The 13474-nt window shown below is 44.7% G+C and overlaps 1 protein-coding gene across 2 annotated transcripts in view; it reads right to left on the reverse strand.

The window, feature by feature from the left end:
- The window catches only part of XYLT1 (xylosyltransferase 1), a 192246-nt gene that overhangs the window by 19329 nt on the left and 159443 nt on the right, over positions 1–13474 (reverse strand). For both annotated transcript variants that reach the window (XM_075767887.1, XM_075767886.1), the window contains 2 exons: positions 3546–3762; positions 1259–1435 (listed from right to left, as the gene is read on the reverse strand). In XM_075767887.1, coding sequence (XP_075624002.1) covers positions 1259–1435; positions 3546–3762 — 394 coding nt within the window. The remainder of the gene's footprint in view (positions 1–1258; positions 1436–3545; positions 3763–13474) is intronic.

A 13474-nucleotide genomic window follows, 5' to 3' on the forward strand; every position in this document is an offset into this window, starting at 1 on the left:
TGCAGCTTGCTTTGTGCCTCTGTGGGAACCGCGAGCAAGCCTTCTGGTGCCGCGTGTTCGTCCGAGAGGCTCTCTCATCAGCAAGTCTCAGAAGCTGCCTTTACATCTATTCTAATTTCGAACTTTCCCTTGCAGCTCAGTTTACCTGATTGTTTTCTGAAATGTTGTTGTGGGTTCTTTTCCCAGCCTGGAGCAGGTCAGCCTCTGCAGACTGACAGGAGTTTTCTAAGACTTGCCATTTATTCTGTGCTGGAGACTTTCCTGGGATTAGTGTTTGGGGCAGCAGAGCCTCTCTTAGATAATGTCTCATTTGCTCTTTTTGTGAGTGCCCGTGTCACTGGCTCCAGCCATGCCTGGTAGGCAGCACACCACAATAAAGAAAAGATCTCTGTTTTGGAGCAGTCATCATTTTTGTGCTGTAGGGTAACACATTCCCCATCCCACACAAAGCCTGAACAAACATGCTTTATGCAGGGAACCCCGAGGAGCTACAGGGATGGAATTGTAAATCTGGTGACCTTGAAACAAGCGGTTGTTCATTCTTAATAGAAGATACACAGGCCAGATACAGTCTTGAGACCGAGTGCACCCTTGAGCACAAGGATTTGCTCTCATGCCTGCCTTGGGGAAACTGTATCACAAAGAAACTGATTAAAATTTTTAAGGCAGTCCTGCCAAGCCCGGATGAGCGAAACCTCACGACTCTGGCCCCCAAAATCACAAGATAAACTTAATTATATTTAAGTTCATGTTGATGAATATAATCACAAAAGCTGATTTGCCTTGAGCTACGTAAGCCTCTAGCAGGCACTCTAGTCAACTTTTAAGCTTTTTTCAAAGACGGAAAACACTGCTTAACAATGAGAGCCAGGAGCTTCATGAAATCATGAGAGCACCTGAGCTGGAACTTTGGAAAAAGCCCTTTGCAATAAATTCACAAGAGCTACCAGGGAATATTGGTACAGCGTCAAGCTTCCCTCCTTTCTAGCACAGCAAATCTACCAATGCCAAGTAGTCCAGAGAGCTGCTTTGTGACCTTACCATGCAGCAGTAAAGCTCAAGGGCCAAAACGCAGGAAAATCAATCCTTTATTCTCCTGAAATTAAGAGCAGAGCTTCCTCACACCTCCTTCTCCACCGTGCTAGATGGGGTAAAACCTTCCCTTCCCACTTGCTGCTGCAGCCAGGCAGCTCGCCCCACCCCAGCAGACGGGGAAGAGCTGCTTTGTGGGTACCAGGGAACGGACCGCTTCGGTTACCTGGAATCGGTGGAAGTCTGCTGGTTTGAAGTCATTAGGCGAACAGCCACACCAGTCAACAATGTGCTTGTACTGACACTTGCAGCCGAGTTTACGGTTCCAGTTTGTGATGCGCAAGTTGTTGTCCACCATGGAGTCACAGTACGGGCTATTTTCCAGAACAGTGTGAAAGAAGGACTGCAAGAAAGACAGAGCAGATCAGTGCATTCATTGAGGTTCACAGACTTCCATTTTCTCCTTCACTTCAGCCTGAACCTAATGCAGGTGACTTATTTTCTTTCGAAATGATAGAATTAACAAGCTCTATTGTTCTGCCATGTACGAAAAGCTCTCTACACGTATGCATTCCGTGGAGCATGAGAAAATCCCAACACGCTATAGTCCCAGCCAAACTGTAATAACATACAGTTGAGGCCTTGCCAAAATACCCTGGCACAGAATAATTGCACTTCTGCAATGACCAGCTTTGGGCTCTGGGAGTCCAAAGGACTCCAGGAAAGGCACCAGTGGCAGCAATTATTTTATTTTTTATTTCATCTGTATGAGCAAGTCTAAGAAATTCCCATTATTTCTCTTCTGTAAAATACTTTCTGGCCTAACAGATTTAGGACTGTTTTCCTGAGCGATGTGTTAATGATATATCTCAAGTTGTTTCCTAAGACAATTCTCAAACCTTCACCATCACCCCAGTTACTATGAAAAACACCCAGTCTCAGACAGCTCCTCTGTGGGCGTCTCTCTCTCCAGCACTCCGAAATGCACGGCTATTTGAATGGCCTTGCTCTGAAATGCACAGTTCACCCCAGGCACCAGAAGGACATTCTGCCTCCTGCAATTATGTCTGAAATCATAAGTCTTTATTTGCTGACTCAAGGCAGCACGGAATTCCTATTGGGCTGTCCTAATTATATCATCATAATATCAGCTATTACATAAATCATGTGTAATGGGGACTGATATAGCAGGTTAACAGGTCAGTGAAGGCGAGGCGATTTTAAGAAACCAGCTATGTATCTTGCAAAGAAAACTTTGTAGAAAGCGGCTATGGAATATGATCAAATTTAGCCCGGTAAGAGATGATTTTTGGAGCAGTGACTTCTCTTCAAAATCAGCAATAGTAAGACCTATAAATAACCAGCATAACATTAGCATGGCTGGCCCCCAAATAATCCCCCTACCCTTTTTAATGTTAAATGACAGCCCAGTGAATATGGATTTTATGCTTGAACTGTTTGGTTAAACCCATAAAGGCATCCATTTTCATTCAAGCGAGAGGGAAAAAAAACCCTACCCAATTACCCATTGCCCTGTGTCCTTTTATAATGATACAGAAATTTCTCCTAGATAATGGATGAAAAGGTTATCAGAGTTGATCGAAAAGGTGATTTTTAACAGAAATGGGATTAAAGCAAGATTATTCAACATGTGTGTGGACTAATAAACCCCTATCAAAAGATGACAAGCGCTGTGCTCCACCGCAAGCTAATAAGCCTAGATTTGCAAGATCGGTCTCCTCAATCCCTCAAAATATTCAGGGGCCGCTAGCGAGGAAGGAAGTTATCGTTTTAAAGACAGCCATCAGGTCTTCCTTGGGATGGCTGCAAGCTCCGTGCCCTGGGAGCAGAGCCTGGGAAACAGGGGAGCCACGTACCTGCTGAGGCAGGTGTAGCACAGCCGGACAACCCGCCTGGCTCCGTGCTCTACTTGTAGGTAACGCACACCTCCCTGACACACCGCCGCACGCGAGACAGAAACCCATCCCGGTCTGCCCTCCCCTTCTGCATCACTTGCAGCCAGAGCGATTCCTGAGTGATCTAAATGATTTGTGACTATGCCTTCTAGCTGAGTTTTGAACGGAACAATAAACCTTTGTTTGTAGGGGGTTTATTTTTAAAGAAAAGGGCTGGATAATAGTGAGGAAAGCTACTTATGGAGACAATTCACCATCTCTAATAGCCTTCAAAAGCTTTGTGGACGAACAATTTGCAAGCAAAGGGCAGCTGGATTTTTGGTTGTTCAGTAATAAATTAATAGGCTTAGAAGTATAAAACAAAGCCATTCCTTGCAAAAAAGTCCCCCAAACAAACAAAGCAGCTAAACAACTGCAAAAGTTGTTCTAACGCTAAAGGTCTTGCTCGTCATGGGAGTAAAATTCTCATTACCCACTGTGGGATGGTCCAAAGCCCACCGGAATCGGGCGAAAGCCCCTCTGACTTCGGTGATCTTTGGGACAAGCACAAACATTCCAGTTCTGAACACAGAGAGGGACTGCTTTGAATTCACATACCTCAGCAGGAAGCAACGTGTAAGAGTAAAACCTCTTCATCTTTGTCACCAGATCGTCATTAGAAAAAGTGACATACTCCACGAACTTCCTGTTCAGGAGAAACCAGTCTGACCCTCCATCGACTGCAATTCCTTCTGGGATCCTGCGGTCCCCGAGGCGCCACATATGGGTATCGCATTCCAGGAACAGCCGATCCAGTCCCTGCTTTCTGATGAATCTGAGGGAACACAAAAGCAGGCATTGAAAGTTAATTTGTATTTTGTTATCATCGCTAGCTCTATACATAAAGACGTTATTTTCTCAAACAAAAAAGGATAAAAAGGTCACTTGTTTATATTTCTGTTCTACTCATAAATAATGTAGAGAGGTTTAATAAATGATTAATCTGTTATATGTTCAGTTACAGGGGCAAGGATCAACAGATTGCTTTTAAACATCATTTACACCTTCTGCTGTCCTAAGATAGAACTCTGCAAGTTACAGAGGTGTGTGGCGTGAAAATCCACATTTAATTCTTGTCAAACCACTGCAGAAGAACCATAACATGAACAGGAACTAAACACAACCTCTGTGATAGGCTTCTGTCTCGAAATAAATGCACAGGTTTTGAAAAACAGCACACCGAACATAAAGGTAAAATGACCAATTTTCTCCTATGTTATTATTCCACGAATTTTTCTATTGGGGTATAGTTAATTAGGAGGAAGTACAATTGCATTGCTCTTTGCAGTAGAATGAGTATGTTTGCTCCGTTTTCAAGTCTATGGGGAACAATGTTTTGTTATTGCTGAACCATGAATAAGAGGAGCAACCGCAGAACTGTAAAGTTATGGAAACGAATTATTTCAGACCAATACAAGAAGAAGAAAAGAGTTAGAAAATCAATCTGTGTTTAAAACCACTTTGGACTGGATGCCCACACATGTTTTGAGACTGTCTGATCCAGGTTTCTATTTGTTATTCCATTTTCAGAATTATTTCCCAGAAAGAGAAGCAGGGCAGCCATGAATTAGCACACGCCTTCGCAAGGGGGGCCGAGCGCTGTTAGTGCGGTGAGTTGCTGTGCTGAATACATCCCACATGTTCTGAGCAACGATAAATGCTGGCTAGCCAGACGCTATAGTGACTACCAGCACAAGAGCAGGGATCTCACCGATGTAAGAACTCCAGGCTAACAAGAGCTGCAGCACCTACAGCGAGGAGGACGCCGTAAAACCTCCGTTTCCTTCGTGAGCAACATCGAGCTACGCCAGGGTTCTTAGAAATGTTTTAGGATGAGGAAGTCAAGAAGACATTTTAGTGGTCCTCAAACACATGCAGCCAAAGGATGGGGAAAAGAAATAAAAGTTAAGGAAGAACACCAAAGCTTTCCGGACCTCCGCATCTGGAAACGTGTTAACCCCATAGGCTATCTCCCTGGTTCAAGTTTTGCTCTATACCAATCAAAGAACTGAGACGTAATTATGAAATGGTGCATATTAATTTTCAAAAGGACCGTAAATGACTTCAGGGTCTATGTCCTACTGATAGCTATGTCTCTTCTCACAGTATGAGGAGGAGAGCTCCTCTGTTAACACAACAGTGCAGAAAATGTGTAGATGAGAGTGGGGAAGATTTTCTTTCCATGAACAAGTTTCTAATTTCATGTTCCATTATGAAGGATAATAGAAAAGTCTTGCAATTTTAATGCAGTGCTCTGGAATGTAATCTTCAAATTCAATATTTATGCAGTTATCTCCAAATCAAATATTAATGTGCCTTAAAGTTTGGTCATTTATTTATTTCCCTCAAAACAAAATGCTCATTTGAGTTAATTATTTTAAGAAAATAATAGAATTTTATCGACCATATTTAAGTAGGAATGTAAAGTTCTTCTCCATGAAATCATTTCTTTCAACTGCTATCTCTACCAATTTATCACTCTTTATTCTCGTTTTCAAACAGAAGTTTCTTTCACTGCAATAGAAACCCAAAACAAAAAAAAAAACCAAGAAACACCTGAGGACTTCAAAAGCCCCTCTACTTACAAACTCCCTCAGCCCACATTACGTGATAGGGTTACAGTTTACTACTACCAGAAAGCTCAGTTGTACAACTTCAGCCTTATTGTCTGAAATCGGCAGTAGAAGAGCACGGCCACACTCAGGGTGAGCAGGTCCCACCGAATCCAGGCTCACAGCTTCACGTTTTCCAAAACAGTTGTCAGGCTCCTTTTTTGTGTACGTACACAGTTCCAGGACTCTTCTGAGCTAACAGCTTGGACAAGCAAATCTGGGCATATGGAACACAATAGGACAATTCTCGGGAGCACGGGTGTTTTCGCAACAAAACTCAGTCCTAGAACCCTACATCCCAAGGATATCAGCAGAAAACTAAACGTACGTCCCAACCACTCCTCCTCCAGCACGGCAGCGCAGCCCAGCTGAGGAGCAGCAATGCCTTCGGAGCGTTTGCGAAGAGACGACCCTTTTGCTAATGTTCCTTGAAACCTCCCTAGAGACATCACACCAGGTTTTAAACACCAGCAACACCCAGGCAGGCAGCAGGCCCTTGTCTGAAGGCTCACCCTTACTGGGCCTGCTTCACACGCAGTCCCCACACCTAAACCAAATAACGCACCAGCATAACAAATTCCTTTCACCTATGAAGCAGTAATTTATACAAAGGGCTTTGAAGACACAGCTCTGCGTCACAGAATCACAGAATATCCTGAGTTGGAAGGGACCCATGAGGATCATTGAGTCCAACTCCTGGCTCCACACAGGCCCAGCCGAATCACAGCATATGACTGACAGCGTTGTCCAGACGCTTCTTGAACTCCATCAAGCTCGGTGCTGTGGCCACTTCCCTGGGGAGCCTGTTCCAGTGCCTGACCACCCTCTCGGTGAAGAACCTTTTCCCGATATCCAACCTAAACCTCCCCCGTTGCAGCTTCATGCCGTTCCCTTGGGTTCTATCACTGGTCACCAGAGGGAGGAGATCAGCGCCTGCCCCCTCGCTCCCCCTCGTGAGGAAGCTGTAGGCCGCGATGAGGTCTCCCCTCGGGCAATTGCTTGCTATCCCCTCGGGCAAGCGTTGGGCAATTGCTTGCTATCCGTTTATGTTCCTTGGGAGCCAAGGGGACCGAGAATACATGAGATGTGCTGGAAGCTGAGCGACCCCGGCGGAGGCGGCAGCGGGTCACTGTGGCCAGCTCAGGCTGTGCTGCTGGCACACGGAGCAGCCCAAGAGGGAAGGGTGGCCGAGGCTTTTGTTCCCCTCCAGGGTCTCTTCTAGGATGGCTGAGCCTCCAGCTACTCCAGCAACAGCGGTTTTGCCACTCCGGGAGGCCAGAGCTTACTCTAAGCACGCTGGATCTTGCCTGAGGGAAAGGGCAAGGTGCTGTTTGTGCCCCATATTCAAGAAATCAAAAGCCCTCAGACGCTACCAGCAGTTCGTAAAGACTCTTAGCGAGCCATCCAACAATGCCTGCAGCAGCCATCTCTGAAAAGATGACGGTGAGCAAAGGCATGAACCTATGATTTGTTTCTACTCTAGTACTGTATTTCATTAGTTTCTGGGTTTGCTCGATGTCATACCAAAACAGTGCATTTTGTGAAGGCATGCCAAGATTTTGCATGAAATGCAAAAAATGCCGATTTTTCCCTCAAGTCTTTCTCTCTTGGGTTTTACAGGACACCTAGCAGATAACTCCCAAATTAAAGTAGAAAAAAATGGATTACTAATAGCATTTCATTAATCTTAGTCACTGTGGAAAAATTCAGGTGCTCCCTGGCACCCTGAGCTTCAGGTGAGACCAGCACACCTCAGGCAGCTCCAAGCATTTGGCCAGGACGATGACGCACAACCACGCCAAGGTAAGGATAGCCAAATACAAGGAGATCACCATCACATGAAAACACTTGGCCTTTCTCCTGATCCAAGACAAACAACGGGAGGAAAACACGATGACGAAATGGAGAGGTGCCGTTTGTGCCCCGACCGTGCCTGCATGCAGCCTCGGGGTTTGCACAGTTCCGGATGGTTATTTTTATACTTTGTTAAAAACCCCCACCGCTTGCAGCACGAGGCCTGTCACACCACGTATAGATAGTTAACTGTCCAGGCAGCTCACGGTTGCAATCCAGCCTCGGGAACTCCTCTTACTTTGTGGTGTATTTAAATATTTATAAATGCATTTCAGATGAGACTCTAGGACTGCATAACACATAAAGCATTTGTAAGATGTTTAGCACACGCTCCTACAACACGCATATAAACACGTAGCTCAGCTCTTCTTACGATATGTCTTAACTACTAATGAATATTGTTGCACAGTTACTTAATGTCAGCAAAAACCATCGCAATCCAACATCAGCCTTTGGGTCGCTGTCTGCGGGTGATGCTGCGCAGCGTCTCTGAGACCCCCGCTCCTGAACCTCGTGCAGCACATTAAACACAGAGCTCGCTGTTTTGTCTTTCCCACAGTCTATGAATGAATAAAACTTTCTTAAGCATCAGAGGCTATCAGATTGCCAAAAGTTACTTTTCGGTAAGGTTTTTGTCTGGAAAGAATGTATTTTTTAAAGTAAAAAGGTTTCTTCCTGTTTCTGGCCCCTTGCCTAGAAAAGCTCGTATTGACATTTCGCTGCTAACCAGCGTCCCTATCAGGACCTCATCGTCATTACTCACTATACAAGAATAACAACTATGAATAAAACTTAATAATACATCCGCAAAACAATTCATCACGAGACAAAAGTCAATGTCGAAGCAAGGATCTGCAGAGCTTGGAGCTCCACTAGCACCACGTCCGTGTTGTCCTTAATGTTTGCGGGCAAACTGCGCATTGCTTTGACTCTACCTGCTCCTAACTCTCTTTAGTCAAAAACTTGAAGAAGTCAGCCAGTTTTGGTGGGAAAAGTCAAGTAAATATTTTTATGGATGAGAAATACGAGAGGCTCTTGCCAGCAGTGTTTGCACAGCCACCTTGGAAACACTTACCGGAGTCAATCAGTCGGGAAGCATAAAACAATAACTTGCAATTTAGGTGACCAAGTAGAAAGCACAGAACAGTAATTTGACAATCTTGAGTGTAACAGTTGCAACAAGTAATTTGTGAGCAATCTCTAGGCTACAATATATCCCCATAAACCAGTCACTGAATAATTCTTCGTAATAAGCAAGTCCATAAAACCCAAACCTGCACGGAGCAGTCTCGTTCCCTGCTGCTACCGGCCAGAAATCCTTCCCTCCGCCGAGCACGCGGCGAATTTCCAGTTGCCTGCGCCACAACCCTGACTTCACCCCATTTCCATGAAGGGTTACACAGTATTTAAAAAATCTGAAATAATGAACAATTGGCTATTCAAGCACAATGCCTATACTGTACCAGATAAACGCCTGGTTTTCTAAAGATATGATCTTGCGGTATGTTTCCCAGGACCTCTTTTTGTCGTGCCAAAAGCCTCCAGGGCTGAGTCCCCGCTCCCAAAACGGAGCTGAAGCTTGAAAAGGGGCACAGCGTCAAAAAGAAATGGCACCTACTTAGTCTGTCAAGACGAGGCAGATTTCCTCCCGGTATGACAGGCAGGACGCAGAAAGCACAGAATACACAACTCCTGCTGCTTCAAAAGGCTACGAAAAACCTCTCAGCACAGATAAAAACGATGGAAGAAAAGAGAGGGACAAATACAAATTGTAACCTGCTTTCCAGCGTGTTTAAACTGCGGCATCCTGAATGCAAATGTTCTGAGGTCAAAAGCAGAATTCTTCTTATCTTTCTTTAATTCCCTAACTCTGAAGAAAATATTATGAACACAACACTATCCCAACAACGCCCTAAGCTTTAATGCCAATGCACAAACACACACCAGCAACATCACAAAGAGTTTCTCTCTTGACTGGGTTTGCTATAGTGAGGTTGGGCTTATTTCACACGCAAAAGCCCAACCCGCAGGTAAGCACACAAACTGAAATGCTTTGTGTAGCTTTGCCCACCGCGCTAAATGCTCGGAACTTAACAAGGAACATAGGGAAATCTTACTTTAAAAATACAATTAGCGTTTGCCGTTCCTAGCTCTACACGCCTACAAGAGAGCGGGAGCAGCAGAGCATGGTGGCCAACAGCACCGCGGGATCACCAGCCGGCCCTCGGCCAGGAGGGCACGGCTCCGACCGCGCGAGGACAGGGGTTGAATTCAGAGCAGAAAACACAGGTGACACGGCCACAAAACAGAAGCCAGCACTGAGAGATGCAGTTGGTGCCATTTGTTCCTGGGATTCCCGCGGGTCTCCAGGAGCTGGGCTGTCAGCCATCATGGGACCAAGCAGCTCTACGGGAAGGATCTTCTGACGGTCCACGTTACCACAGTGTTTCCAATGCATGTTTAAACAGTTTTATGCTCAGTGTGCAAGTAAATCTGGGCAGACAACTGTTCTGCTGCTACAAATGTTAGACAATATAAGGTTCAGATCATTTGCAGTGTAGCAAAAATGGTACGGTACTTTGACTGGCTCCTTCAAGTTACAAGTCTACCTTGAACTATTACGTTAAACGTGGCCCTTCTCAATGACATTTTACGGAAACCTAACGTCCATGGCATTTAGGGTATTCCACACGAGATGCTGTTGAAAGCTGATGAATACATGCATTTTATCTGATCATTATTCCATCTCTAGATGGACATAATTAGATTTTTCAAGCTTTACAATAGGTGCCTCATACTCTACATAATTTGTTTCTGCTTCTTTCGTATGTAATCTTCTCAGTATACCCATTTAATGCTTTAGTCATATCACATCTTTGCCTTATGTTTAGAAGAAATTCCTGATGATTCTTTCTTCTCGTCCACCTTTTCCTAAGCGTTGACTTCCACTGCTTTTGAAAAATCTTACTTTCCATCTTCTGGAAATCTCTCTTACACAGAAAGTCTTAAAAAAGCCTTAATGCTTCTCAATATTTTAATGTTACAGGTCAGGGAGCAAACTCTTCAAGTGCCCCAAAAATTGTTTTTAGTTGTAGAAAACATGCAGAGTATATTTCTGGCAGTAATGACTCTACTAGGAATTGCCTTGTTTTGACAACAGTTCCATACACTCCCTCGTGACTCAAGATGGACTTTCAAAGACTTTCCTGGGGGTTTCTTTCCACCACTCCTCACTTACGCTATCTTTTAAGAAACACTGGAATGGCTTTTGCAAGGACAAAAATGTAATGGCTTCCTCTCACGATCAGGGAGGCCACAACCCAAGTGATTATGTTTCTTTTTATACAAAATAAGCAAAACGGGGAGAAAACTGCAAATGATAGTGTGCAGAGATGTAGCCTGAATTCACCACAGACTCAACGGTACGAAACCTGACATTTTGCCATCTGTTTGTCTCCAACAAATGTCATCTCTGGAAGATTTCTTGTCCCCTCACCTCCTCCTCTTCCCAACACCCACAGGATCGAGCAGTCTCTGACCTGGCAATGCTGCTGGGCCTGAGTGGCTGAGCTTGAAGCCATCTCATCTACATGGTGCTGCTGCTTGGGCCACGGCCAGCAGACCACAGCGGTGCAGCACCCGCAGGCAATGCCAAGGGACACCCTGTGCAGAGCACACCTGGTGTCCACCACAACAGCATCTCACTGGGTGCTTCTACTGTGCTTAACATCTCGGGATCTGCATACTAGGTGACTGACACAAGAAAAGGAAATGGGGTTCAAACTTCCCAAGGGATTGAGGGCAAGCGTGAGTCACCTCCATACAGATTTTCAAGCTACCAAATCGGGCCACTGACCTGTGGGTAAAACAGGGCCAACCATATCTGTCCAACTTAAAAGGGTGTTCCCTGCCGTAATTATTTTATAAAATGTCTCAGGACTTCAGATGAAAGGAGACAAATGTTACTATTTATACTACTGAAAATGAAGTGTGCAGCTCAATGCTCTTAGGTAGCAATGAGATTTCTGATCACTTTACCGGAACCTCAGTTTGCGCCTCCTTCCTAATCCCCACCCCGCCCCAGAAATTACAGCTACTTCAAACCTTCTCACTTACTGCGCCTTCCTGAACTGGCGGATCATCTTGCTTGCGTACTCTACAGGGACCAAAAAACACCCTGGTTCGTCCCGTGCCAAGACACATGGCTGTTTGTACTGCATCTGCCTGCCATCTTCAACCTATTTTTGTTTCTCTTTGCATTGACAACTTAGCATTGTTTTCCAAAACCGAGCAGAAATAGAAGCCCTACAAAGAGGCAAACTGTCAAGCCGAAGCAGTAAAGGCTTTATGGCTCCCCTAACGCTTAGCATAAAGCAGTAAGGAACATTGGAAAGTTAGCTGTAACGTCTACGATTAAGTGCAGTCTCTTAGCACAGAAGATGCACGTTGCTATTTCAGTCACGACAGTTCACACGCAACTGTTGGGCTGAACTACTTCCAAGCAAAAAATAGATCTTCTTAGTCCACGTGCTTCAGAATACTGAAGCGTTTAAAAAAAATTAACAAAAAAAAGTATGGCTGAGGGAAGTTTGAGCCAAATGAACCACGGAATATTTCACATGAGCAGGAAGGTAAGCGCTGCTCCGAGCTAAGTGGTTAAACTGTTCCAACAGCAGGGATAATGTATCAATTTTTTTCCCTAGTATTTGGGTACTTACTGAGCAATTCATCAACGCGATACACAATAGCATTTACTGCATGATCCATTTTCTAACGAACCACCCAACCGCCATCACCCCAGTGTGCAGAACGCCGACCAACAGCATGTGCCGCAGTGGCAAAAGGGCACGTCCGAAAGGTGGTGAAACAGAGACGTGCCAGCAGAACGGGGCTGAGAGAGGTGGAGATCTTGGGAACGTGCCCCGGGCCTTCGGCAGGTCTGTCCAGCCTCTGAGAACCGGGACGGGCGTGCGGCGCTCCTCACTAAAAGCCGTGTGGGTGAGCAACGCCTCTGAAAGTATCTGGGACCCAGGAGCCAAAAGGGGACAACACAACTGCGAAGAGTAGCATTAATGAGGAGAAAAGAACTCAGTACATAACAAACTTTTAACGGCCTTTTCTTTACCTGTTTGTATTCTGCCTACGAGCTCCAGATTCCTCCAAGGTGTAACAGCATCCGGCCCTCACAGCACGTTCACCCTCTTTCCCAAACGACACTGTGGCAAGGTTTCTATAAAAAAACCCCTTTTCCCTGCCTGTCGTTGAAGATGTCACATCTGACTGTCTTTATGTTTTATAATACGTCAGCCAGGTACTGCTCCTGCCAGAAACCCAAATCTTCTGGGTGTTCCACATTGTAACAGCTTATACAATTACTGGGTTGTTCTTTTGCTGTTAATAGTCTAAGACACTGAAAAAAGGAGAAAATGCAAGTGTTGCCCACAAAGTACTATGTAACGACTCCAGCCACTGCACGCATTTTCATCTCACAGATCCAGCTCTCTAAGGAAATAATGCTTCTGCAGCTGAGTTAAGGACCCATTTTCACATCCATTCCCTTTTCTGAAGCCACTAAAGGAAAATCAGAGTGATGCACTTTTTAATGACTTTGGCATAACTAAAAGAAAACTTCACTCATAAAAAGAAGCCTGGTTTCTCTCCTTATTTGGCAGTAAAACATGTGCTGATTGTGAACATGGCTTGAATACAAAGTACATTGTAATTGAGCTGTATAAGCTTTTCAGTTTTAAGATGGCGCTTCTACTTTCTCGCTCTCCCTTGTATGATCCAAAGACTACAAGGACTTAAAATTCAGGGTTTCCAGTTGTTTACATAGCAGACTAAGACAGTTGAAAACCTTATTGTTTAGGAGCCATTATTCATCCACAAATTAAAAGAAAAAGTAGCAGCAAGGGTTATACTTTGCTTTCAGTGATATTTCAATGCTGAGCTTCCATATTATTAGTTCACGTGTGTTGAGAAAAACACCCTGGAACAGCAAAATGATTACTGTACGTGGGA

The sequence above is a fragment of the Balearica regulorum genome, chromosome 15, assembly GCF_011004875.1.
Source record: "Balearica regulorum gibbericeps isolate bBalReg1 chromosome 15, bBalReg1.pri, whole genome shotgun sequence".
In the NCBI taxonomy this organism is placed as follows: domain Eukaryota; kingdom Metazoa; phylum Chordata; class Aves; order Gruiformes; family Gruidae; genus Balearica; species Balearica regulorum.